General features: G+C 42.3%; 1 protein-coding gene across 1 annotated transcript in view; it reads left to right on the forward strand.

The window, feature by feature from the left end:
- LOC147035495 (cholesterol 7-desaturase nvd-like) overlaps positions 1–25,065 on the forward strand; it is a 45,435-nt gene extending 20,370 nt beyond the window's left edge. The window contains exons 5-7 of the mRNA XM_085848493.1: positions 19,973–20,092; positions 20,604–20,780; positions 24,524–25,065. Of these exons, the coding sequence (XP_085704619.1) occupies positions 19,973–20,092; positions 20,604–20,780; positions 24,524–24,685 (459 nt within the window). The 3' untranslated portion in view covers positions 24,686–25,065. The remainder of the gene's footprint in view (positions 1–19,972; positions 20,093–20,603; positions 20,781–24,523) is intronic.
- The last annotated feature ends 708 nt before the right edge of the window (positions 25,066–25,773 follow it).

A 25,773-nucleotide genomic window follows, 5' to 3' on the forward strand; every position in this document is an offset into this window, starting at 1 on the left:
GTGGAGTTGAGGTGTTTTGAATAACTTTGCAGTCAGCTTTTTTTAATAACGTGGGGGTGAGGTGTTTTTAATAACGTAGAAGTGAGGTGTTTTGAATAAAGTGGTGGTGAGGTGTTTTTAATAAGGTGGAAGTGAGGTGCTTTTAATACCGTTGCGTTGAGGTGTGTTTAAAAAGTGGAAATGAGGCGTTCTTAATTCCGTGGTGGTGAGGTGTTTTTAATAACGTGAAAGTGAGGTGTTTTGAATAAAGTGGCAGTGCGGTGTTTTTAATACCGTGGCGTTGAGGTGTGTTTAATAATGTGGAAATGAGGTATTTTTAATACCATCGCAGTGAGGTGTTTTTAATAACGTGGGAGTGAGGGGTTTAGAATAACGTGGTGGTGAGGTGTTTTTAATACCATGGTGTTGAGGTGTTTTGAATAACGTGGAAGTGAGGTGTTTTGAATAACGTGGCAGTGCGGTGTTTTTAAACCGTGGTGTTGAAGTGTGTTTAATAATGTGGAAATGAGATGTTTTTAATACCGTCGCAGTAAGGTGTTTTTAATAACGTGGGAGTGAGGGGTTTAGAATAACGTGGTGGTGAGGTGTTTATAATAACGTGGAAGTGAGGTGTTTTTAATAACGTGGAGTTGAGGTGTTTTGAATAACTTTGCAGTGAGGTGTTTTTAATAATGTGGCAGTGAGGTGTTTTTAATAACGTGGAAGTGAGGTGTTTTTAATAACGTGGAAGTGCGGTGTTTTTAATAACATGGAGTTGAGGTGTTTTGAATAACTTTGCAGTGAGGTATTTTTAATAATGTGGCAGTGAGGTGTTTTTAATAATGTGGCAGTGAGGTGTTTTTAATAACGTGGAAGTGAGGGGTTTTTAATAACGTGGCAGTGAGGGGTTTTTAATAATGTGGAGGTGAGGTGTTTTTAATAAAATGGTGGTGAGGTGTTTTTAATAACATGGCAGTGAGTTGTTTGTAATAAAGTTGCAGTGAGGGGTTTTTAATAACGTGGAAATGAGTGGTTTTTAATAACGTGGCAGTGAGGTGATTTTTATAATGTGGAAGTGAGGTGTTTGTAATAACATGGCAGTGAGGTGTGTTTAATAAGTGGAAATGAGGTGTTTTTAATAATGTGGAGTTGAGGTGTTTTGAATAACTTTGCAGTGAGCTTTTTTTAATAACGTGGAGGTGAGGTGTTTTGAATAAGGTGGAAGTGAGGTGTTTTTAATACCGTTGCGTTGAGGTGTGTTTAATAAGTGGAAATGAGGAGTTCTTAATACCGTGGTGGTGAGGTGTTTTTAATAACGTGAAAGTGAGGTGTTTTGAATAAAGTGGCAGTGCGGTGTTTTTAATACCGTGGCGTTGAGGTGTGTTTAATAATGTGGAAATGAGGTGTTTTTAATACTGTCGCAGTGAGGTGTTTTTAATAACGTGGGAGTGAGGGGTTTAGAATAACGTGGTGGTGAGGTGTTTTTAATACCATGGTGTTGAGGTGTTTTTAATAATGTGTAAGTGAGGTGTTTTTGAATAATGTGGAAGTGCGGTGTTTTTAATACCGTGGTGTTGAGGTGTGTTTAATAATGTGGAAATGAGATGTTTTTAATACCGTCGCAGTGAGGTGTTTTTAATAACGTGGGAGTGAGGGGTTTAGAATAACGTGGTGGTGAGGTGTTTTGAATAACTTTGCAGTGAGGTCTTTTTAATACCATCGCAGTGAGGTGTTTTTAATAACGTGGAAGTGAGGTGTTTTTAATAACGTGGAAGTGCGGTGTTTTTAATAACATGGAGTTGAGGTATTTTGAATAACTTTGCAGTGAGGTGTTTTTAATAATGTAGCAGTGAGGTGTTTTTAATAACGTGGCCGTGAGGGGTTTTTAATAACGTGGCAGTGAGGGGTTTTAATAACGTGGCAGTGAGGGGTTTTTCATAATGTGGAGGTGAGGTGTTTTTAATAAAATGGTGGTGAGGTGTTTTTAATAACATGGCAGTGAGCTGTTTTTAAAACCGTCACAGTGAGGTGTTTTTAATAACGTGGAAGTGCGGTGTTTTTAATAACGTGGCAGTGAGGTGTTTTTAATAACGTAGCAGTGAGGATTTTTTTAATAGCATGGCAGTGAAGTGTTTTTAAAAACGTCACAGTGAGGTGTTTTTATTAACGTGGCAGTGAGATGTTTTTAATAACGTGGAAGTGCGGTGTTTTTAATAACATGGAGTTGAGGTGTTTTGAATAACTTTGCAGTGAGGTGTTTTTAATAATGTGGCAGTGAGGTGTTTGTAATAACGTTGCAGTGAGGTGTTTTTAATACAATCGCAGTGAGGTGTTTTTTAATAACGTGGTGGTGAGGTGTTTTTAATAAAGTAGGAATGAGGTGTTTTTAATAACGTGGAAGTGAGGTGTGTTTAATAATGTGGAAGTGAGGTGTTTTTAATAACGTGGAAGTGAGGTGGTTTTAACAACGTAGCAGTGAGGTGTGTTTAATAATGTGGAAGTGAAGGGTTTAGAATATCGTGGTGGTGAGGTGTTTATAATAACGTGGAAGTCAGGTGTTTTTAATAACGTGGAAGTGAGGTGTTTTTAATAACGTGGAAGTGCGGTGTTTTTAATAACGTGGAAGTGCGGTGTTTTTAATAACATGGAGTTGAGGTGTTTTGAATAACTTTGCAGTGAGGTGTTTTTAATAATGTGGCAGTGAGGTGTTTTTAATACCGTCGCAGTGAGGTGTTTTGAATAACGTTGCAGTGAGGTGTTTTGAATAACGTTGCAGTGAGGTGTTTTTTTAATAACGTGGCAGTGAGGTGTGTTTAAAAACATGGCAGTGAGTTGTGTTTCATAACGTGACGGTGAGGTGTTTTTAATAACGTTGCAGTGAGGGGTTTTTAATAGCATGGCAGTGAGGTGTTTTTAATAACGTGGCAGTGAGGTGTGTTTAATTACGTGACAGTGAGGTGTTTTTAATAACGTGGCAGTGAGGGGTTTTTAATAGCATGGCAGTGAGGTGTTGTTAATAACGTGGCAGTGAGGGGTTTTTAATAACGTGGCTGTGAGGTGTTTATAATAACGTGGCTGTGAGGTGTTTATAATAATGTTGCAGTGAGGTGTTTTTAATAACGTGGAAGTGAGGTGTTTTTAATAACGTGGAAGTGAGGTATTTTTAATAACGTGGAAGTGAGGTGTTTTTAATAACGTGGAAGTGAGGTGTTTTTAATAACTTGGCAGTGAGGTATTTTTAATAATGTTGCAGTGAGGTGTTTTTAGTAACGTGGAAGTGAGGTGTTTTTAAAAACATGGAGGTGAGGGTTTTTTCATAACGTGACAGTGAGGTGTTTTAATAACGTGGAGGTGAGCTGTTTTGAATAATGTGACGGTGAGATGTTATTAATAATGTGGTGGTGAGTTGTTTTCAATGCCATGACAGTGAGGTGTTTTTCATAACGTGGCAGTGAGGTGTTTTTAATACCGGTTGCAGTGAGGTGTTTTAATACCGGTTGCAGTGAGGTGTTTTTAATACCGGTTGCAGTGAGGTGTTTTTCACAAAGTGGTTGTGAGGTGTTTTTAATAACGTGGAAGTGAGGTGTTTCTAAAAACATGGCGGTGAGGTGTTTTTCATAACGTGGAGGTGAGTTTTATTAAAGTGACAGTGAGGTGTTTGTCATAGCTTCGAAGTGAGGTATTTTTAATAATGTGGTGGTGAGGACTTCTTAATACCGTTGCAGTGAGGTGTTTTAAATAACATGGTAGTGAAGTGTTTTTAATAACATGGAAGTGAGGTGTTTTTAATACCGTTGCAGGGAGGGGTTTTTAATAACGTGGAAGTGAGGTGTTGAAATAACATGGTGGTGAGGTGTTTTTAATAATGTGGTGGTGAGGTGTTTTTTATAATGTGGTGGTGAGGTGGTTTTAATACCGTGGAAGTGAGGTGTTTTTAATAATGTGGTGGTGAGGTGGTTTTAATACCGTGGAAGTGAGGTGTTTTTAGTAACGTGAAAATGAGGTGTTCTTAATACCGTGACAATGAGGTGTTTTTAATGACGTGGAGATGAAGTGTTTTTAATAACGTGGAGATGAGGTGTTTTTAATAACGTGGAAGTGAGGTGTTTTTAATACCGGTCGCAGTGCGGTGTTTTGAATAACGTGGCTGTGAGGCATTTTTAATACCGTGACAATGAGGTGTTTTTCATAACGTGGAGATGAGGTGTTTTTAATAACGTGGAAATGAGGTGTTTTTCATACCGTTACAATGAGGTGTTTTTAATAACGTGGAAGTGAGGTGTTTTTAATAACGTGGAAATTAGGTGTTTTTAATAACGTGGCTGTGAGGGGTTTTTAATGACGTGGTGGTGAGGTGTTTTAATAACGTGGCTGTGAGGTGTTTTTACGTTGCAGTGAGGTGTTTTTAATAATGTGGTGGTGAGGTGTTTTTAGTACCGTCGCAGTGAGGTGTTTTTAATAATGTGGTGGTGAGGTGTTTTTAATACCGTGGAAATGAGGTGTTTTTAATAATGTAGCAGTGAGGTATTTTTAATAACGTGACGGTGAGGTGTTTTTAATACTGTGGAAGTGAGGTGTTTTTAATAACGTGATAGTGAGATGTTTTTAATAACGTGGTGGTGAGGTGTTTTTAATAACTTGACAGTGAGATGTTTTTAATAAAATGGTGGTGAGGTGTTTTTAATAATGTGGTGGTGAGGTGTTTTAATACCGTGGAAATGAGGTGTTTTTAATGTCGCAGTGAGGTGTTTTTAATACCGTGATGGTGAGGTTTTTTAATACTGTGGAAGTGAGGTGTTTTTAATAACATGGTGGTGAGGTGTTTTTAATACCTTGGTAGTGAGGTGTTTTTGTTAAAGTGGCAGGGAGGTGTTTTTAATACCGTGACAGTGAGGTGTTTGTAATAACTTGGCAGTGAGGTATTTTTAATATTGTGGTGTTGAGGTGTTTTTAATAACGTGACAGTGAGGTGTTTTTACGTTGCAGTGAGGTGTTTTGAATAACGTGACAGTGAGGTGTTTTTAATACCGTGACAGTGAGGTGTTTGTAATAACTTGGCAGTGAGGTGTTTTTAATATTGTGGTGGTGAGGTGTTTTTAATAACGTGACAGTGAGGTGTTTTTACGTTGCAGTGAGGTGTTTTGAATCACGTGACGGTGAGGTTTTTAAATTTTTTTTTTAATATTGTGGCTGTTAGGTGTTTTTACTAACCTGGAATTGAGGTGTTTTTACTACCATGAAAGTGAGGTGGTTTTCATAACTTGGCAGTGAGGTGTTTCTAATAACGTGGTGGTGAGGTGTTTTTAATACCGTGACAGTGAGGTGTTTGTAATAACTTGGCTGTGAGGTGTTTTTAATATTGTGGTGGTGAGGTGTTTTTAATAACGTGACAGTGAGGTGTTTTTACGTTGCAGTGAGGTGTTTTAATAACGTGGCTGTGAGGAGTTTTTAATAAAGTGGTGGTGACGTGTTTTTAATACCGTGACAGTGAGGTTTTTTAATAACATGGAAGTGAAGTGTTTTTAATAACGTGGAAGTGAGGTGTTTTTAATAACGTGGTGGTGAGGTGTTTTAATAACGTGGTGGTGAGGTGTTTTTAATAACGTGGTGGTGAGGTGTTTTTAATACCTTGGTAGTGAGGTGTTTTTGTTGAAGTGGCAGGGAGGTGTTTTTAATACCGTGACAGTGAGGTGTTTGTAATAACTTGGCAGTGAGGTGTTTTTAATATTGTGGTGTTGAGGTGTTTTTAATAACGTGACAGTGAGGTGTTTTTAATACCGTGACAGTGAGGTGTTTGTAATAACTTGGCAGTGAGGTGTTTTTAATATTGTGGTGGTGAGGTGTTTCTAATAACGTGACAGTGAGGTGTTTTTACGTTGCAGTGAGGTGTCTTGAATAACGTGACAGTGAGGTTTTTAAAAAAAAAATTTAATATTGTGGCTGTGAGGTGTTTTTACTAACCTGGAATTGAGGTGTTTTTACTACCATGAAAGTGAGGTGGTTTTCATAACTTGGCAGTGAGGTGTTTCTAATAACGTGGTGGTGAGGTGTTTTTAATACCGTGACAGTGAGGGGTTTGTAATAACTTGGCAGTGAGGTGTTTTTAATATTGTGGTGGTGTGGTGTTTTTAATAACGTGACAGTGAGGTGTTTTTACGTTGCAGTGAGGTGTTTTAATTACGTGGCTGTGAGGGGTTTTTAATAAAGTGGTGGTGAGGTGTTTTTAATACCGTGACAGTGAGGTTTTTTTAATAACATGGAAGTGAAGTGTTTTTAATAACGTGGAAGTGAGGTGTTTTTAATAACGTGGTGGTGAGGTGTTTTAATAACGTGGTGGTGAGGTGTTTTAAATAACGTGGTGGTGAGGTGTTTTTAATAACGTGACGGTGAGGTATTTTTACGTTGCAGTGAGGTGTTTTAATAACGTGGCTGTGAGGTTTTTTTAATAACGTGGTGGTGAGGTGTTTTTAATAACGTGGTGGTGAGGTGTTTTTAATAACGTGGTGGTGAGGTGTTTTTAATAACGTGGTGGTGAGGTGTTTTTAATAACGTGACAGTGAGGTGTTTTTACGTTGCAGTGAGGTGTTTTAATAACGTGGAGTTGAGGTGTTTTTAATCTCGTGAGAGTGAGGTGTTTTAATGCCATCTCAGTTTGGTGTTTGTAATAACTTTGCAGTGAAATGTTTTAATGCCATAGCATTGAGGTGTTTTTATTCAGTGAGCATGGCAGTGAGGCTTCATCAGGCACAATAGACCCCAACCCTCGGCACGTGTCCGGTGTTTATTTTGATTCACCGCTCATGTCTGGTCACGTGCTGGTGCTCGAGCTCAAATGGAGGAGTGCGTGTTAATAGCTGAAATTATGATTCATTATCATCCAGTAATTGCTCCCAGGGGTGAATTTTTGGTCAAAATTTTTTATTTTGCAAAAGCAAAAACAAACGTCAAATCACATCATCGATGGGGTGCTCTGCTCTGTTTTTGTTTTTACTTTAACGTGATCTTGTGTTTTATGTGTGTGGGTGAGAGGTGTGTGTGCTTGTTGTTTTTGTGTTTCCGGGGCATTAACTCTGCTGGTTTCGTGCCCAGGTAGTGAATTATGAGGTGTTGGTTATGTGAGTGTTGAGGGTTCTTATTGGGTGTTGTGCACATGCGGATGTGGTGTTTGGGATTGAGTGTTGCTTGCTCACCTTGTCCAGCTGCTTGCACCATCCAGTTTTTGCCATCTGCATCAGAGGTGTGTATTGTGTGGGTATGTCCACCATCTCCCCAGTTAGACCACCCTCCCAGCTCTTCAGTTTTTAGCACGTAACTCCTGAATATGTTTTGAACTTTACATTGTATAACACACAAGGAGTGTTGAGATGGGGGCGGGGGGGGGGGGGGTACCCCACGCTGCCTGTGAGAAAAGTGCACAGCGACATGATATTATTTACGAGAAGGATATATTTATAAGTTTTCAGGATGTGTTGGACATTGAAAGGCTATGTACGGAGTTATTGGCCTCGTCATGGTTAACTTTTGCCTGCGAACTTTGGTCTCAAAACGACCTTTAGTGGGGCAACTTAGCTAAATATAGCATAACAATTGTGCATTTTGTGAGGAAAGCACCAAATTTGGCACACCAGTAGGCTATCATATTATCAACAGATTTCGATATTGAGCCATCTCAAAATTTTTGATGAATTTGAGATGGCCCAATATCCAAATCTGTTCATTGCCCCACTTGCCCCACTACTTCATGCCAACATCTCGTAGCTTACAACCTTGCCCCGAAAACATTAAGAAACGCAGAATAACAAAAAATTGCCTGAAATAACAAAACATATTTTAAATAACATAAAAAACATGACTTTAGTTTTGTTTTGTTATTGATGAAGTGACCTGGTGCCTAATCTAACTTGGATGTTAGGCCTATGTTTGTTTTCCGATCCAACCCTGTGTCAGGCCTCATAATATGCATTGATCGCCGACGTGTAATTGCCAAGGAGCTCCAAGGGAATTTTCCGGAATTCGATTGAGTAATAGGAACAGTAATTTACTTCAAAATCCATTAAAATATTAGACAGAAGTTGAAATATATTTTGCAAAATCGGCCGGGCCCGGTTAAACATCGCGTGCTTCGACAGTTCGCCTCTTTTGGGGGAGACAAGATGGCGGAAAGTGCACTTCCGGTGGCTTTAGTGCCATGCCTCCAAAATCAACCTGTGTCGTTTGTTAGATGTAGTGTCGAGGACACGGGTCCCATCAAAGTCAAATTTATGGCCACATTGCTGGCAATGACGTGCTTTGGCTGACTGGGTCACTTTTCCAAGCCTAATTGCTCTATCATGTTCATCTAGTCATTGTTTCAAATTTCTTCCAGTTTCACCAATGCAGAATTGGTTACAGTGTTTTCCTGATGAATGGTAGAATTCAGATTTATCATCAATTGGTATTAGGTCTTTCGGTTTTGAAATGACATTGCAGATGGTGCGTAGAGGCTTGTAAGCTACACCAATCTGTGCGCCACGTACAATCCTGCCAATCCTTTCAGAAAGGCCAAGGTAGTATGGCAGTACACAGTGCCCAAGTGTGTCTGGCTCCTTCCATTCTGTCCATTTTGGTTCTTCCAATCTGGGGAGTATCCCCTTGTTGTACCCATTTTTGAGCAGGACTCCTCTAGCTAATCTGATTTCTTCAATTGCCTCGGCTTTGAAGGATGACAGCATCCATGCCCGAGCTGCTAAGATCCGTGCAACACTGCGTTCGTGGGAGATTGGGTTGCAGGAGTTACGATCCAGTAATCTGCTGGTGTGGGTTGGTTTCAGTGTAAACCAAAGTCTTTGGGGAGTTGTCAGGCTTCCGGTGAACCTCCACATCCAAACAGGCCAATTTGCTTTCTTTTTCAATTTCGATTGTGAAATGCTGGGAAATACCCGGCCAAGTTGCCCCAGTAGGTGGTCTACCGTGTTCGTATGCACAATGGCGAAGGTGTCATCCACATATCTGTTCAAGTACCGTGGGAGCTAATTCTCATGAGACTCAAATATCCTTCGTTCGATTTTCTCCATCACCAAATTAGGGACAACAGCAGAGACCGGTGAACCCATAGCTGTGCCAAATATTTGTCGGAAGTGTGTAACATCACAGATGAAGGTCATGCTGTTCAGACACATCTCCAGCAGGCTAGCAATATCTTCAGGTGTTAGTTTCCTGTTCTGACAAGCCATTTTCCAATCGTTTGAATGTTTCAACTGGTTGAGTGTGATGTTCACCGTTCAAATGTGATGTCGCTCAAGTGTCGGATCTCATCTCAATGAACCATTTGACTTACTGAGCTTTCTCCTGTGGAGTCGCCATTTTATTTTACATTAAACCACGAGACCTGAAAATAAGGAATACTTTGAGCTTTTGTATCATACAAAACAAAGGGTATCATTGTATCATTTTAGTTATATTAACAACCAAATTTGCAGGTCTTTTTGGAACACCCTGTATGCAGTATTGTGGAGGAAATAGCACCACCTTTGGTGGTAGCCGATATTACAGATTGTCTTCCTTTTACTTCTTCATAATACTGTATAACGGAACCTTCTCAAAATTATAATGTGGAGTGGGATCCGTTGTGATCAACAAAATTTCTTTCAAAAAATGACAAAAATTTTAAAGTAGATTTCCAAGAATGTGCCGCAGCAAATTTACCACCAAAGGTGGGCAAGAGAATGGCACTCCCGCCTTCTGGCGGGAGTACCCCCTACTATTAGTCAGACTTCTCAAAGCAATGAAAAACAATATTTATAATAGTACACAGCAGGAGCACACAAACAATAACAGCAACCATGACAGCAGCAACAAAAACAACAACAACCATGTATTATACAAGATCCTAATTTTTTTTTTCACTTTTCACTTAATTTTACATCTACATTGAGATTCCACAGATAGACTTGCAATATGTTTGTGAAGTACAACATTCTGTAATTTGATTAAACCCATCAGTGAAGCGACGGGGTAGGCACAGCTTGGGTATTAAAAAGCCCAAATAGAGCATGATGTACAAGAAGGGGAGTGGAGAGTATCAAAGTTGGTGAATATATTGCCGTTCAACGCAATACAAATACCCTTGCAAGAAGCTGGAACCTCAGGCTATTAAGATGGTCTTTGCGGTCACAATGGATATGGAATCGGGCAGTACCCGGACAAAGTTTGATGTCATAAAAAGCAGTTCTGCACAAACACAGTGTTGGAATTGGAATTTATGAGTGAAAATGTGTATAAAAGGGAAATACGAAGAGAGTACCAAACCCCACATCGTATGAAAATGAACTGCCGCAGAGTACAGTCACGTTTTAATATCTGAAATTATGATTCATTATCATACAGTAATAGCTCCCAGGGGTGAAATAACGCTTGATGTGCATGACGATATAAGTTTTGGCTGGATTATGATAGTCGTAGCAAGACTCCAAGACTCTGGAATGGGGTTGAGTTGGAAAGCCAAATCAAGCAGATTGCGATCCATCAGCAATGCCATTCCCTCAGGAAACTGACTCGTCTAATATGGATTAATTTTTTTTCCGCAAGACAAAGATCCCAAATGCAAGCAAAGGCGGTGAAACGATCTTGCCAGGAAAGGAGGCGATGGAAACCTCGCGATAATCGATGAAGATTTTGTGGTCATGTTGGCTAATGTCGAGACTGAAATGATCAAATGGCAACCAATTGTGGGGACTAATACAAGTAATTTCAATATTATGTATTCCATAATGGTATGGTGGAACTCGTAGAAGAGGGAGACCTAGATCAAGATGGCTGGACCAAGTGAAGTTGGCACCGGAGATGCAAATCAATGACCTCAAGGAGGCAGTAAAGGACAGGCGTTGCTGGCAGGTGCTGACCTGGAGGGTCACCAGGAGTCGGTCACAACTCGGTGGCACAATGTGACAATGTGAATGGTATAGCTAAGCAAGGGCTCACACACCAACTACTAATGCATTCTACAACTTATTTGCTGGGTTTTTTTTCTTTTTCCTCGATTATCTATTGCACCAATAATGCATTCAGCATCTCGCTGTTGCAATTGCTCGTTTCTCATAACCGCTGTAAGTAAATTGCTTGTGTATTTCCAGTTATTGTAATAATGTATACAACTGAGCTCGGTTTTGGGAAAGCTTCCCTGGGTTTGTGTCTGTCACCTGCCCATGAGCAACATAGCAAGCAAACCTGTCGAACGAGCCCAGTTGCAGACATTGCAACGACAGTACCAACAGGGAATGCTCAAGCAGCAGGTCATAACTGCTGCCATAATAAATGCCACGAATGACCGGACATAGTGCTGTGACATGGAAAACGTATCCTGTTTTGACATGGCAAAAGCACAATTTAATAAGCCTGTTGCCTAATTTTGTAAACCTGCTGGGTAGCAGCAGTAGCGGTGAATAGTGGCAGTCGGCAGATATTTCCGCTCCCCCACATCCTCTCCTCTTTTACTAACGTGGCCTACACCCATTGTTAGGTTTTGCAAGCAAACTTGTTCTGAAACATTGTCCTCATCTTGAAATGGATTACGGCGGGTGTTACGCGTGCAATTTAGTAGGGCTCGATACCACCGTCACCGTGTGCGGCTGCCTTTGGATGCAAACTTTACTTTGAAGACAACAAATATCAACTCTTGTAATATTCAGAATTTCAATGACTTCTCTGCTCCTTCCTGTCATTGGACCAACATTGGTCGTTTCTACCTGTTCCTCTTTCCTACCCGTTACTTGTTGACATTGAACAGTGAACACTCTCTCTAGCTGGGACATTATGAGCAATTTTGGGATGTTCACCGACAGAAATGATCATCTTTCATGTACAGCTCAATTCCTCTGAGTTGTCCACCGTTGGAAGAGTCCAACATATTTGTTCTTTCTTTGGAAAACCAAAAGAGGCCTTTTCTGTACACAAAGTTGAGGCTCGTGGAGGAGCTTGGGTTTTCAGAAAAGGGAGATCTCGTCAAAATGCTTTTGTATACAACGTCTATGGCTGCCAGGATGTCCTCAAGGTATGCACACGAGCCTCTAAGCCAATCCCGACCCAGCTATAAACTGTCATCCCGGCGTGTCACAGGCAGGGTGATTCATCAATGTATGTGTGTGCCGTCCCTCTGATGGAGGTTAAACAAGGGTCCCTTCTGCTGCCATTAGTCGTGTTCTTCATGAAGAGTAGGAGAGCTAACAGCACCCTGAACTAATTGCAAATTCCTGCCCTAACTACTGCTGGGAAGGCAATGGAAAACCATCCAGCATAATGCTTGTCAAGAAACTGCTTTGGCAGTATTGGACCTACCCTAGGGCAGAACACCACAATGCCATACGAATACAAAGTGGAGGATCATTTAGTAAGGAGCTAGGCTTTGGAGAAAAGGGAGACCTCTTCAAAATGCACCCTGACTTTCCAATCACCCAGGCCCACAATTTTCGTCTGGCTCTGTCTTTCCAACCAAAGTGTAAGACTGTACTCATTAAATGTAGTTAGGTGTGTGTGCAAAATGCATAGCAGGGATGCTGAAGCTCATTCATTGTCTGTGAGGGTCTGAAAATCCAGTCGTTAATGCCAACATCCTTGGGGTGACACCTTTGCTAATATAAAGCCCACGATTATAAGCACTCACTGACACTGCAAATGGCTTTCACTGTAGAATAAAAATCTGAATTTGTGTTCCTCTATTCTTCACTAGCAAATACAACCCGCTGCTTAGCTGACGGGGGGGGGTATAAAGTGGGGGGTAAAAGAGGGGAGGATGAGGATAGAGGAGGACGGGGTTGCGAGGGAGGAGGGAGGGGATAAGAGGAGGGAGGGAGGAAGAGAGAGGAGGGAAGGGGGAAGAAGAGGAGGGAGAGGGGAGGGAAGAAAAGAGAGGGGTAGAAGAGGATGGAGTGGGGGAGGGAGTAGGGAGGGGAGGATGAGAGAGGAGGGAATATTAGGGAGAGATAGGAGGGAGGGGGAAGGAAGAGGATGGAGTGGGGAGAAGGAAAGGGAGGGGAGGGAGAGAGAGATAGAAGGGATGGGGAGGGAAGAGGAGGGAGGGGTAGAAGAGGATGGAGTGGGGAGAAGAAAATGGAGGGAGTAGGGAGGGGAGGGAGAGAGAGGAGGGAGGGTTAGGGAGGGAGGGTAGGAAGGGAGAGGTAGGAGGGAGGGGAGGGAAGAGGAGGGAGGGGTAGAAGAGGATGGAGTGGGAGAAGAAAAGGGAGGGAGTAGGGAGGGGAGGGAGAGAGAGGAGGGAGAGTTCGGGAGGAGGGAGGGGAGGGAGGGAGAGATAGGAGGGAGGGGGAGGGAAGAGGAGGGAGGGGTGGAAGAGGATGGAGTGGGGAGAAGAACAGGGAGGATTAGGGAGGGGGAGAGAGAAGAGTGGGGAGGAGAGGAAGGTGGAGGGGAGAGAGGATGAGAGTGGGGAAGGGAGGGAGGGAGGTGGAGAGAGAGAGTGGAGGGAAGGGAGTGGAGCGAGAGAGGGGAGGGGGAGGAGGAGAGAGGAGGAAATGGAGGAAGGGGAGGGAAGGGATTGAGGTGAGGGAGAGGTGGGAAGGAGGGGAGGGAAAGAGAGGAGAGAGAGGAGGGAGGGAGAGAGGATGGAGGGGGAGAGGGGATAGAGGAGGGAGGGAGAGAGGTGTGAGAGGAGGGCGGAGTGAGAGAAGGGTGGGGCGATAGGAGGGAGAAAGAGAGGGTCGAGGGAGAAAGGAGGTGTGTGGGAGCTAGGAGGGGTGAGGAATGGGAGAGCTTAGAAGGAGGGTGAAGAGCGAGGACAGGGGTGGGGAGTGGGGGGAACAACCCCTCACTAAATGTTGCTTCACACTCCAGGAGGGGGGGAAGGGGTTGGAGCGAGGAGGATGGGGAAGAGAGGAGAGAAGTGGGGAGGGAGTGAGGAAGGGTGGTGGAGCTAAGAGAGGTGCTAGGAAGGGGGGAGCAAGGAAGAGTGAGAGAGCGAGGAAAGGGGAGGGGGTTGGGGGACAATGCCTCACCAAATGTCGCCTTCCACTTTGGGAGGGAGAGAAGGGGGTGGAGAGGGAGAGAGCGAGGAGGGGTGGAGGAGGAAAGGGGAGCAAAGAAAGGGGGGGAAGAATGGGGGAGGCAGGGCTAGACTCTAAAGCAAGGAAGAGAGGGAGAGCGAGGGAGGAAAGGGGGGTGAGCGATGCCTCACATGTCATTAAACACTCCAGGAGAAGGGGGTGCGAGGAGGGGTGGGAGCGAGAGAGAGAGGAAGAGAGAGAGAGAGGGAGGGAGTAGGGAGGGGAGAGAGGCGGCAGAAGAAGAGGGAAGGGGGAGAAGAGGAGGGAGGAAAGGGAGAGAGAGAGAGAGGAGAGAGAGAGAGAGAGAGAGAGAGAGAGAGAGAGAGAGAGAGAGAGAGAGAGAGAGAGAGAGAGAGAGAGAGAGAGAGAGAGAGAGAGAGAGAGAGAGAGACAGAGACAGAGACAGAGACAGAGACAGAGACAGAGACAGAGACAGAGACAGAGACAGAGACAGAGACAGAGACAGACAGACAGACTCCATGATAATATTATGTGATTGCAAAAAAACACACACCGATCTATATTCAGGCATTTCCAGGTATTTACGTCATAAATGTGTTCCTGGAAAACATCGTTTAAATGGAACTTCAAACCCCCATTGTTTTATTAAAGATGTATTAAAGGGGAAATGCATTCCTGACAAAAAAAAAAATTGAGTGGAAATTTTTCAAAGTTGCTTTACTCATCCTCGATCCTCCTGTTATGTTAATCTTTCGTTGTTTCTTTGAATTTCTTTGATCTTTATTTGTTTGAAATTTGAATTTATTTGATCGTTAATATATTTTGCCTTTCCAACTCCAGCGATTCTCCACAGAGAACCCAGGTGCGGCACCTTCGTGTTGATACTGCTGGTTAATTATTTTCGTTGCACTCAATGAAACCACCACAATGAAGCTGGTTAATTTTGGCATGTTCCTAAATTTTTTGTTCACTCAGTATAATTCTCCAAAGAGTAGAAAAAGACAAGTTTAATGCTTTGGAAATTTCACATTTTCTTGTGTATCCATGGAGAAGGAGGGAACATGGCCTTGCTTGTTTAAAGTAAATAGGTATATCGGCTTTGTTATAAGACTCATTACTTCTTTAAATTATCAGATTTCACAACAGATTTTGACACTTATTTAGTCCGGACAATATTCGATCCTCAAAGCCGAAATAATATTTCGACCACCCAGCAACGGAGTTGGGCTTCTTGAACATCGGAATGGATTCTCATCCATCCATTGGGACCATACTCTGTGCAGAGTGTTGGTGATACCTAAGCAGGCTCCTTGGCGATTGGGCACAATCCTGGACGGGTCACCACTCCGACACAGGATACCAGCAAGTTGGCACTCATTTTGCCAACGTCGGAAGGATGACAGGCAGAGTCAACCCCACCTGGTATTAATTCAACAGCCAAATGGGATTTGAACTCGGGACCCTCGGACTCCAAGCCTCCCACCCCAACCATTAAGCCAACACCAGGCATATTATCATTACCATGTACCATTGTCATTATCCTTATCATTATTATCATTTTATACCATTATTAGTCATTATTCTTATCATTATGTACCATTATTATCATTATGTACCATTATTATCATCATTATTATTATCATTATGTACCATTATTATCATTTTTATTTTCATTATGTACCATTTTCATTAATATTATCATTATCAGTATGTATCATTTCCATTATGTAGAATTATCATTATGTATCATTTTAATTATTGTAATTATCATGATGTACCATTATCATTTCAATAGTATCTAATTAATAGATATATTCACATTCCGGCTGGACAAACAAACAAACAGGAAAGATGTCGTGCATTACACGATACCTGCAAAATCCTAACAACAGTTGCCATGGAAACAGCAATTTAGTACTTTGGAAAATTTGACTTATCAAGTGTTTTACATGATGGAATGTTGTGTATAACACATTTGGTCGATCCATTTTTTAATTACCGTCTAATAGGTGTTTTGCATGTTTCGGATTTCATTGACCTTGACCTTTGACTAATTTTGACCAGATTTTATGTGCATATACTACACATGCGTGCAAATAAGCTATTTAAGTTTAAATCTGATATCTTGAAAAATTCCTGAGGTTTGGCAATAGTAAGATCACAAAAATCCCATTTGATTATAATGGGATGAAATTTTTATCATGGAAATCATTGACGTGTCAAAACGGCTAAATCGATCATTCTGATTTTTGGGGAACAAGGTCTGTGACCAAATATGAAAATCCTGTTCAAATTTAAAGTTAATGAGATTAAAAATGATGATTTTGTGTGACTTTAATCTTTGACCTTTTGACGTCAAAAACTATATGCTTCTAGGTTTTGATTGGTGAACCAATTCATTGACCCAATATGCAATTTCTGTTCAACCTTTTAGAGTACCCACTCTTCAGGTGGGTGGAGATTGCGGAGTACTTGCCTAAAAACGTATAGTCTGTGTATTGTAAGAAGACTATAGATGTTTGTGTGTTGTGTGCCTAAAGGAGTGAGTCTAAAGGGTGAAAACATATGTTCCAGTCGTGCATGATCAATAGACGTACTCACGGTGCAAGTTGCTTTCAAACAGTATGTAATTAATAGACATACTCACATGGGTCGACTGAGGGTTCACCTCAGAGGATTCACAGTCCAGCCATGTTTTTAGTTTTATACATTAGACGAGCAGGGTATGCTTACACTTTGTGTAAGTACTTGTGTAAGCTTACACATTGTGTAAGCATACGAACCGTGTTTCCCCATTGTCTCGGGTCACTCACCTCCATTTTATTTTTCATTTATTTATTTTCATTTATTTTGATTTTCATATATGAATGTTGTACGATGATTGTGTGATTTTTCTTTGATGTGTATCGTCTTCGATGTCCGTCGGCACACAAAATTACCGTGCTTCCCCATTGTCTCGGGTTGCTCACCTGCATTTTATTCATTTATTTTTTCATTTATTTATATTGGGTGGTCGCTAGACTACCCTTAGTCTCAGGTTTTTCCGTCTGTCTGTTTGTTTGTATGTAATGGACAGCTCTGGCGGCCAGGGGAGTCAACCGATTTTGATGAAACTTGACTGGTAGGTTCATACCAGGATCGAGTTGTATGCTTTTGAGCACCGTTGCTATGGACGCCACCGTTGATTAGCAACGGGACTTTGAAATTTTTGAAAAAATCCGAAAAATATGTTTTTTTCAAAAACCAGCTTCCGCGCTTTTATGCGCACTATAATCAACCTCTGTCAAAAAATTTCAGCCCGATCCATCAAAAACTATGACTAGTATGCAATTATATTACTATATGCTTTCACCCCAATGTTCGCGTTGGGATTCCCTAACGAAGGGTTAGGGAATCGAACACAATGATGAATGGACAGTTGCTTGTCACGTTCCTATATGGAACAACGAACTGCAAAAATGCCATCTGATGTGTTCTCTTATCTACATATTTCAAATTCGCCTTAGTCTAGCGACCACCCATGTCGCCTACCGGCTTGTTTTCATATATGAATGAGTGTTGTACGATGATTCTGTAATTTTTTTCTGGTGTATCGGCTTCAATTTCCATTGGTACACAAAATTACGTGCTTCTCTGTTGCCTCGGGTCACTCATCTGCATTAAAAAAAATTTATTTATTTTCATTTGCGGATGCTTTCCGGCAGTTCTGTGATTTTTTTTTTCCCGGTGTATTGGCTTTGTTGTCTGTCGGCACGCAAAATCTCAGCTTTCTGCATCACCTGGAAGGTACCGATCTTTAATATCAGTCAGTGAGTCCGTCACTGAGCGAGTCAGTGGTTCGAATGAGCTTTATATTTTAAATAAAGCTTTAACAGAAATGTATTAAGTACCAGTACTCAAAAATGGCAGAATCGTGGTCCCACGACGTCACTTACATGTCCTTTCCCTCCACATACATCAATCTCCTCTCAGCCTCCTTTCCCTTCACTCTACACTCCTCCCACACATTTCCCTTTCCTGCCCTCTTCTTTTAGTCATCATTTTCAATTTCATTTCTCATGCTGTGCAAATAACGGGATCCAACAGGATGCTGCAGAGGCAGTGCACTCTCCTCTGAGCCATCTGGCTTGAGTTTGATTCTCAGCAGACCATAAAATTGTTGAATTGCTCTTTTGAAGGCAGGGCATTGCATCGTTGAGTACACCATCCATTGGATGTATGTTAATCTGGCAACCCATCTATCTACATTTTGTTAAACATCCCACGGTGTCTTTTGAAGATGAGTTGGTGAGCTATCAGTGGCATCCTGGCCCAATTCAAAATCACTGCGCCGACTGCCTCCTGGGAGGCATCGTCAAACCAAACAGCATCAATCTTGCCGTGAGGCTGTTTTGGCAACACCGAAGCTCTGTTCGCACAGTACAGACAAGATGGAGATAAAGAATGAGATGGAACTAAATAATTCCTTCAGATTCCTGAATGGCCTCATTCAATGGCCATCTGGAGCATCAGCTGGGAACCATCCATCATCAAGGTTTCAAGGCTTCAAACGAGAGAGAGAAACAAAAACAGAAATATATACTGCACACTATAAAGATATTATCAACACAGAAGTTGAAGGATGAAATGAATGATATTTTCTTCCGTAAACTCGATTATAACAACAACGATATCGCAAGGTAACTCACCAATTTGCCAAACACCAACCTCTCATTTGGTCATCAGGTTGAGTTTTTATTGAAGGTATTTGATGAATAAGGTTGAAAAGGAACTGGATTTAGGGTCTGAGTTCAATGGAAACAGTGAGTTTTGGGGGGATGTAAAAATGTACATTAGTGTCCGTCTGTGCCTGCAATGCAGTTCACCGTTGCTGCTTTAAACTGACCCCATCCTCCCACCCTTCATAAAATGCTTCTCTATGAATGATTCTGCATGTTCTACAGTCAGTTTGATCCTTTCATTGCAATTTCATAGATAAAGTTGTTACTCCACACGTGTGAAGCAAAAAGCGAGGAAAATAAAAGAGAGCGAGAAATCGGTTCACTTCTGTCTGTCTGTCCGTCCACAAACTTGAGTTTATGATCGACGAACAACTTAGTTTCAATTGAATCATTGAATGTTATATTTTGAACACAACTCGGAAAGTGAATCTGTAAACAAAGCTGCAGTTTAGCAGTACTTTGGCTCTGAATTTGTCCCGATCGCACATGCGCACAGAGGAATGAGATAATATTTAAGCGGTGTCGCCGCTTCAATATTCGGTATGTACTTCCTTCCATCCGTCCGTCTATCAAAAATGAAGAACAACCACCTTTATAGTCCTCCGTGCAGGGATAAGCAGTCGTAAGTTGGCGTTTGCAATTTCGCCACGAGTGCCCACATACCCATGCACACAAACAGACCTTTATTTATTTATTTATTTATTTTAAACTGCACCGCTTCCTTCGGATGTGGGTATGATTTTTCTTTAAACTCTGTCTGTCTGTCTGTCTGGCTGTAACCCATTGTGATGTCACATCCGTTTCCGGGCTCCACCACCTGGTGGGAGTCCCGAGCGCTTCTGCTGTACCGTGATTTCTGGTGAATAAACTGTTGTTTGGACGCTCGCCTTGTGTCTCTGAATCTCTCCATTTGCGACGCCATCGGTTTCGCTCATAAAGACTTTGCACTCGCAATCAAACAAAATTGAAAATCATTCCAAACATGAGACTTACTGTTTTTTAGAATGTCATAAAGGACACAAACAGGCACGAAGAAATAATGTAACGTGTTAAATAAGGTGGTGTAAAAGCCACCGCATCAATGGCGGTAAACTTCCGGATTTTTTTTTCATACGACTTTTACAATCTTTATTTCATTTCAATTTAATTATATACCTGAACGCTGCGTCGGCTAAGATGTTCTATGAACTCGAGTTAATGATGTTTCAGTTTATGTAACATATCACAATTGTCCAAATGGATACTTACTTTGTCTGAAACATTGTATTATACATTACACAGGCAACCTGGGAACCAGAGGAAGAAGCCAACAGTCATTGTTCCCTCATGAACGTTGAGCACTCACTGACCTTCTGCGGTCGGAAGATTCCTGGCGTTGATCTAAAAGTGCAGGCCCGTCAGGTTGGACTGCAAACCTCTTTTTCTCCGACTGCAAACTCGGCTTCTCGAAGAGTAGAAGACGATTGGTAGATTTGCAGAGGCTAAAAGCGTTTTACTTTCACTCTCCCACACCATCATTGATTTAAAGTTGTATCATTGGGATTGCAAGGCCTGGCATTGGCCTAGTGGTTCGGGTGGTGGCTTGGGATCCTAGGGTCCTGGGTTCGAGCCCCGATGGCTGCTGAATTAACACCAGGGGGTTGACTCAGCCTGTCGTCCTTCCGAGTTTGGCAAAATGAGCACCAGTATCCTGGTAAAAGGGGCACTGCATCAGCAGCATAGCTGTGCCCCTAACCAATGATGCAACCAGCAGCCAAAAAGGCTGTATATGAAGGGATAGGGATTGCAAACCTGCATGCTTGCTTATCTGAAGAGCATTTAACAAACTTTTTATTTGTTGACTCAATTCATCTTTTACTCATTGTCATAAATAAACGAGTTTGGGCACTGTGTGTGTATGTGTGTGTAACAGGTAGGCCCAGCCCTAGTTTACTTGAACTTCAAACACCCAGTGTTCGGCCAGGGGATCATCCTTCAGTGTGTGACGCCAGTGGAACCCTTGCTTCAACAAGTCACACACCACATCTACTACAAGTCCACAATTCCACCAATAATCCCAAAGATATTGCTTCATTTGGAAAGGATACAGGTGAGTTATAATGCACTTTAAAAATTTTTTTTTATATCTACCAAATGGCTGCTTTACAGTCACCAGCAAAGAATCACTCCTTACGAATAGGTTAATTCTGCCACCAAAGGTGGTCTGAGGTTTAATTTACACCTCTGTTTGTCTGTCAGTCTGTCGCTGTGTCTGTGAGCAGGATATCTCCAAAAGTTATGCACAGATTCGGATGAAACTTTATGGACAGGGTAGGTGTGTGACAAGGACAAATTGATTCCATTTTGGTGAAGATCCGGATCCGAATCTGCAAACGAGAATTATTTAATTTATGACATGTAATACCAGCTTTGCGCTGGCAGGAAGGCCTAGAGTCCCCCAGACGTAGGCATACTGAACTCTAAGCTGTCTAGCCTGGGTTCAAATTTCTCGGCACAACTATAAACTGCCATCCCGGTGTTTCACATACAGGGTGATTCATCAACGTGTTTGAGAGGGCGATAACAATATGGCTCATGAAAACCTGCGTTCAGTGTTCGTACGCAGTACCATCTCTAAGATGGACGTTAAACTGGCGTTCCGTCTGCCGGTATTAGTTTGAGGACATTAAAGATCCCACGGTGTCATTCACGAAGAGGGGGCAGTACCATTTAAGTTTGCAGACCAACCCTTGTCATTGTACAGAGCATGACAAGACCATCGATTTCTGAGAGAGTAAAACGGCAACTCACTGATGGGGGCAGTGGGACAATAATTGGACACAATAGCAGGGGAATGAATGAACATGAAGAGAAGGAGAGCAAGAGATTGGGAAGAAACAGAGTAACTGGCAAATAAGAGGGTAGTGTGAGGGTTAGGTGGGGTTAATGGGGTTACTGGAAGAGCACATGTATCCTGGGGTATCTGGGGAGGGTCGGAGGACTGAAAGAGCAAAGGAAATGAGACTGGAGTAGAGGCTGTCAATGAGACAGGTCAATGACCTATCTGCGATGTGAGAGCAAAAGTCCTTGTGCTTTGGCCTCATTGGAGGAGATTCCAATAATGCTGAGAGCTATGAGAGACAGATGGAGTACCAGCCCCGAAAGGAGAGCAGTACATACTCCATTGAGCTATGGACACATGCGTAATTCTAATTTTTCAAGGAATGACCGAAGACGTCGAGACTGTGGCTGGCTTTGAGGCAAACTTCACAATATGATCAGCTTGGGAGAGGTCATGGCTGGTGGTGAGGCCTAAAAATTCAAGAGACTGACCCTCTTCCAATGGCTGACTATGGATGAAGATAGATGGATCTGTTTGACGATCTTACTGGAGCAACAGAGTGAAGCTGTGAGATTTACCAAAGTTGAAAAACCTGTTTAATTTGTCAGACCGGCGTCTAATCAATTCACATCAGCAGAGATCGATGTACATGTTGTCTGCCAGCCTGTGTGATGGGGTACCATATGACATCGTGTGGAGTCATCTCCAAAAACTAACGGAGGGGTTTTCAGAGCACGGGAGAGTTCGGTATGTACATAGATGTGGACCAGGACTGGGTTCAAGACTGCCTTGGGTTACCCGAGTCTCCACTGGGAGAGGAGAGGGTCCATTGATAGCAACGTGTGAATGTGTGAATGGAGGAAGTCAAAAAACCAAGCATGAAGTTGGTTGGCCTCGTATGGTACAGGGAGCAAGCTTGGCAAGCAAAACAGGACATCAGATGGTATCAAGTTGTGTGAATGTTCTCCAACAGATATAATATCAAAAACATCAACAGATATAATATTGAGCAATCTTATCCTATCTAAGAACTCTAAAGTAGAATTAATACTCCAGAAAATGTTAATACTGCACAATAATTCTTACAAATTGCCAAACAATCTATATATTAATAAAACTCTCATGTTGTATGTATGTATGTATGTATGTATGTTACCGAAATACAGCCAAAACGGTACACAATAGCACAAAAATTTTTTAGGGCCACTTTACTCACCATTCACTGTTGTTTCATATCAAGTTTCGTTCAAATCGGGCAACGAGAAAAATAATTAAAAAATCAATTCCCGATCCCGTCAAGTACTCTTTGGGAGAATTTGATCGATGCAAACAACCTCAATGGTATAGTTCGCTGGAGCTATCTTCTTTTTTTTTCTTGAAATGATTTATTAAAAAATGAAATCCGTCCACTTTCTCGGGGTTGTAATGTGATCTAGTGATTTTATAAGTGCATTGAAGTGTCTTTCGTGCTGGTAATTTTGGAACTATATGAACAATGGAAGGAATTTTGCCTCCATCTTGGCAGACAAAAGGAGTCACTGTTTGTCAAGCTTAAGTGGTCCATTTGCTCAGTTGAAGGAGGGGTGGGGGTAGGGTGGAGGGGAATAGCCACCTGTGGGCATGGCACACACACACCTTGTGGGCACACTGCCTCTCGCTCGACCCCACCGTTGTGAGCAGGAACCAAGGATGTTAAATTCCAGTCATGGTGAGCATGTAGAAAAGGGTAAAGGAAGTCTTGAAGGAGGAGAGCCTGGAAAGATTAAGAACCACTGTGAACACCATGCGAAGCTCGCTCTTTGTCTGTTCATTGAGATATTGAATCCAGTATGGGAGTGATCTACATGGGTCGGGCACGAGGCCTGTTGCCCCAGAGCAAGGACTGTGATGAACAAGGATCTGTCAGAACAACCTGGACCCGTGTCAACACAGAGTGTATCTACCAAGTTTGTTTTACCTATGGTACCAAGTAGCAGGGAATATCCCCTGGGTGGCTGTTTTTTTTTTTTTAATACAACGTCGAGGCTCGAGGAGGAACTAGACCACAGAATGGATCAGGACATAACAGAACCAAGGAACAGTAGAAAGAGAGGAGGGTTAAAACACCAACAGCAGGGTTGAGGGACAAAATATGGAGAGCTGGACAAATAAGGGAAGTGGAGGACAATGAGACGTAGGGGAGGACGCAGGGGTTGAAGATGGATACAGCCACAAATTATCAGGAAGGAAAAACTAGAAACATGGAAAGAGGTTAGCTTGGAGGGGGGGGGGGAAGGAGGTGAACGGGGGGGTAGAAAAGATCATGGTTGTGAAAGGTGGCTGACCCGAGATGGTGGTTCATTAATTTTGCATGCAGCCAGTGGATGCTGGTTTGCATCATTGCTGGGAGTGCGGCTGTGCTGCTTATGCAGTGCCCCCTGCTGGTTATACCAGGAATTAGTCATGTGTTCATGGTGCAGGCGGATAGTCGCCTACTCTTCGCGAAGGGCACCATGGAATCTTCAATGTCCATTGACTAAGGTCGGCAAATAGGTCACCCGTTTAATGTCCATCCGAGAGAGCACGGAAAGAAGAGAGGATGCAAGACCAGAAAGGAGGTGGTAGAAGACAGAGAAATCACCAACCTGCGTACGATGCGAATGCCATAGGGCTCCCCACTGTACGGGAGTGAGCGGCCGACATTCTCACATCTGCGAGAATCTGCCATGCGTCCGAAGGCCCTGGGCATATTCATGTAGACACACCAAAGCATGTTGTGCTACCTGCTAATGCTCTTCAGGTTTTTCACCCCTCAACGAGACTGTCACTGAGCTGTCTCTTTAGATCGTTACATGGATAAATTGTGTTGTAATTGTCTTATGGAAGAAACAACATGTTTTCGTGTTGTCGTCGTAGTGGAGACATAGCACAGGCCAGATGGGGAAAATACCTTTTTCTGCATATGCCTTTCCTTGTATTTCTTTGTGCATCATTCTTTCTTTCAAAAATCTCTCCATGCGTTGTTTCTGCAGTTTGAACGAGATGTATATATCTGGAACAACAAGACATACATGAAGACGCCGCTACTCATTTCTGAAGACTCGCCAATCGGACGACATCGCCGCTGGTATTCACAGTTCTACACAGAGAAGAGTAAACGCTCGCCTCCCCAACAGAATACCCTTGAATGGTGATGTTTCATCTATTTTCAAGTTTATAGGCCCGAATATCCAAAGGATAATAACATATTGTGCTTCCCTTACAATTAACGACTTCTCTTCGTGCTCCAACACGGTATACATCATCAAAGTTATGTTTCGGGGAAGTAAGTTTGGCATTCCTTTTTAATGGGTCTCAACTCTTGTCGAAAGATTGAAAACACACAGAGCAAGTTGTTGGGGGTGAAACAACCTGCTACAAATCTATTAACATACGCATCATATAGGAATCGCAGATAATTACAAGTTGAAGCTGAACAACAAACGCTGGAAGTTTAACTCGTCGGAAATGAAGTTGAAGGGAGTGGGTTCGCAATGGATGCACACACAGATAAATTGATTGAGGTCACAATAAATGAATAAAAAACACACCCACAGGTGTCTATCCGGGGGTTAAACACCTGGTGATGAATCGCCACTTCGACAAATGCCAAGGAATAAGTGGGAATTGTGACGTCAGCATGGTATTTAATACTTCAAGCAAAAACTCTGGAGAGAACGTCCCATTTATAAACTACTACTTCATTCACTGGACAAAATAAATAACTACCAAAGTGAAGATGTAAACAAACACAGGCACGAGAGATGATGACTGAAAATGTTAGCTGGTGAAGGTAGAGAGGTTGTTTTTTTGGGGGGGGGGGTGGGGGGGGGTTCTACCAAAGGTGGTGAAATGGGATTACCTTTAATATATATTAAATACTGAAAGGTAATTTAATTTTTTTCCAAGGAGGGGGGGGGGGAGTTATCCAACCATGAAAGGTGATTGGTCCTTTCCCCCTCCCCCTCGACTTCATTTGCAGTTAACCCTATGGATGCTTGTGTTGCCACAGGGATTATGTTTATTTGGCGAGCAACAGGTACTTATCAAAATTTCCGCAGCAATGGCCGCTACGGGGCAAAAAATTGGTCACCACAGCGGTGTGGTGTGTTTGTGTGTGTGTGTGTGTGTGTGTGTGTGTGTGTGTGTGTGTGTGTGTGAGCGTGTGTCCATATGTTGTACTTTGCACAGCTAACCTGGATACTTCTCTCAATCATGGTGAACAGGCACCTACTTCTTGACC

Source organism: Eptatretus burgeri, chromosome 1 (genome assembly GCF_056783735.1).
Source record: "Eptatretus burgeri isolate ZD-2024b chromosome 1, Ebu_testis_v1, whole genome shotgun sequence".
Lineage (NCBI taxonomy): Eukaryota > Metazoa > Chordata > Myxini > Myxiniformes > Myxinidae > Eptatretus > Eptatretus burgeri.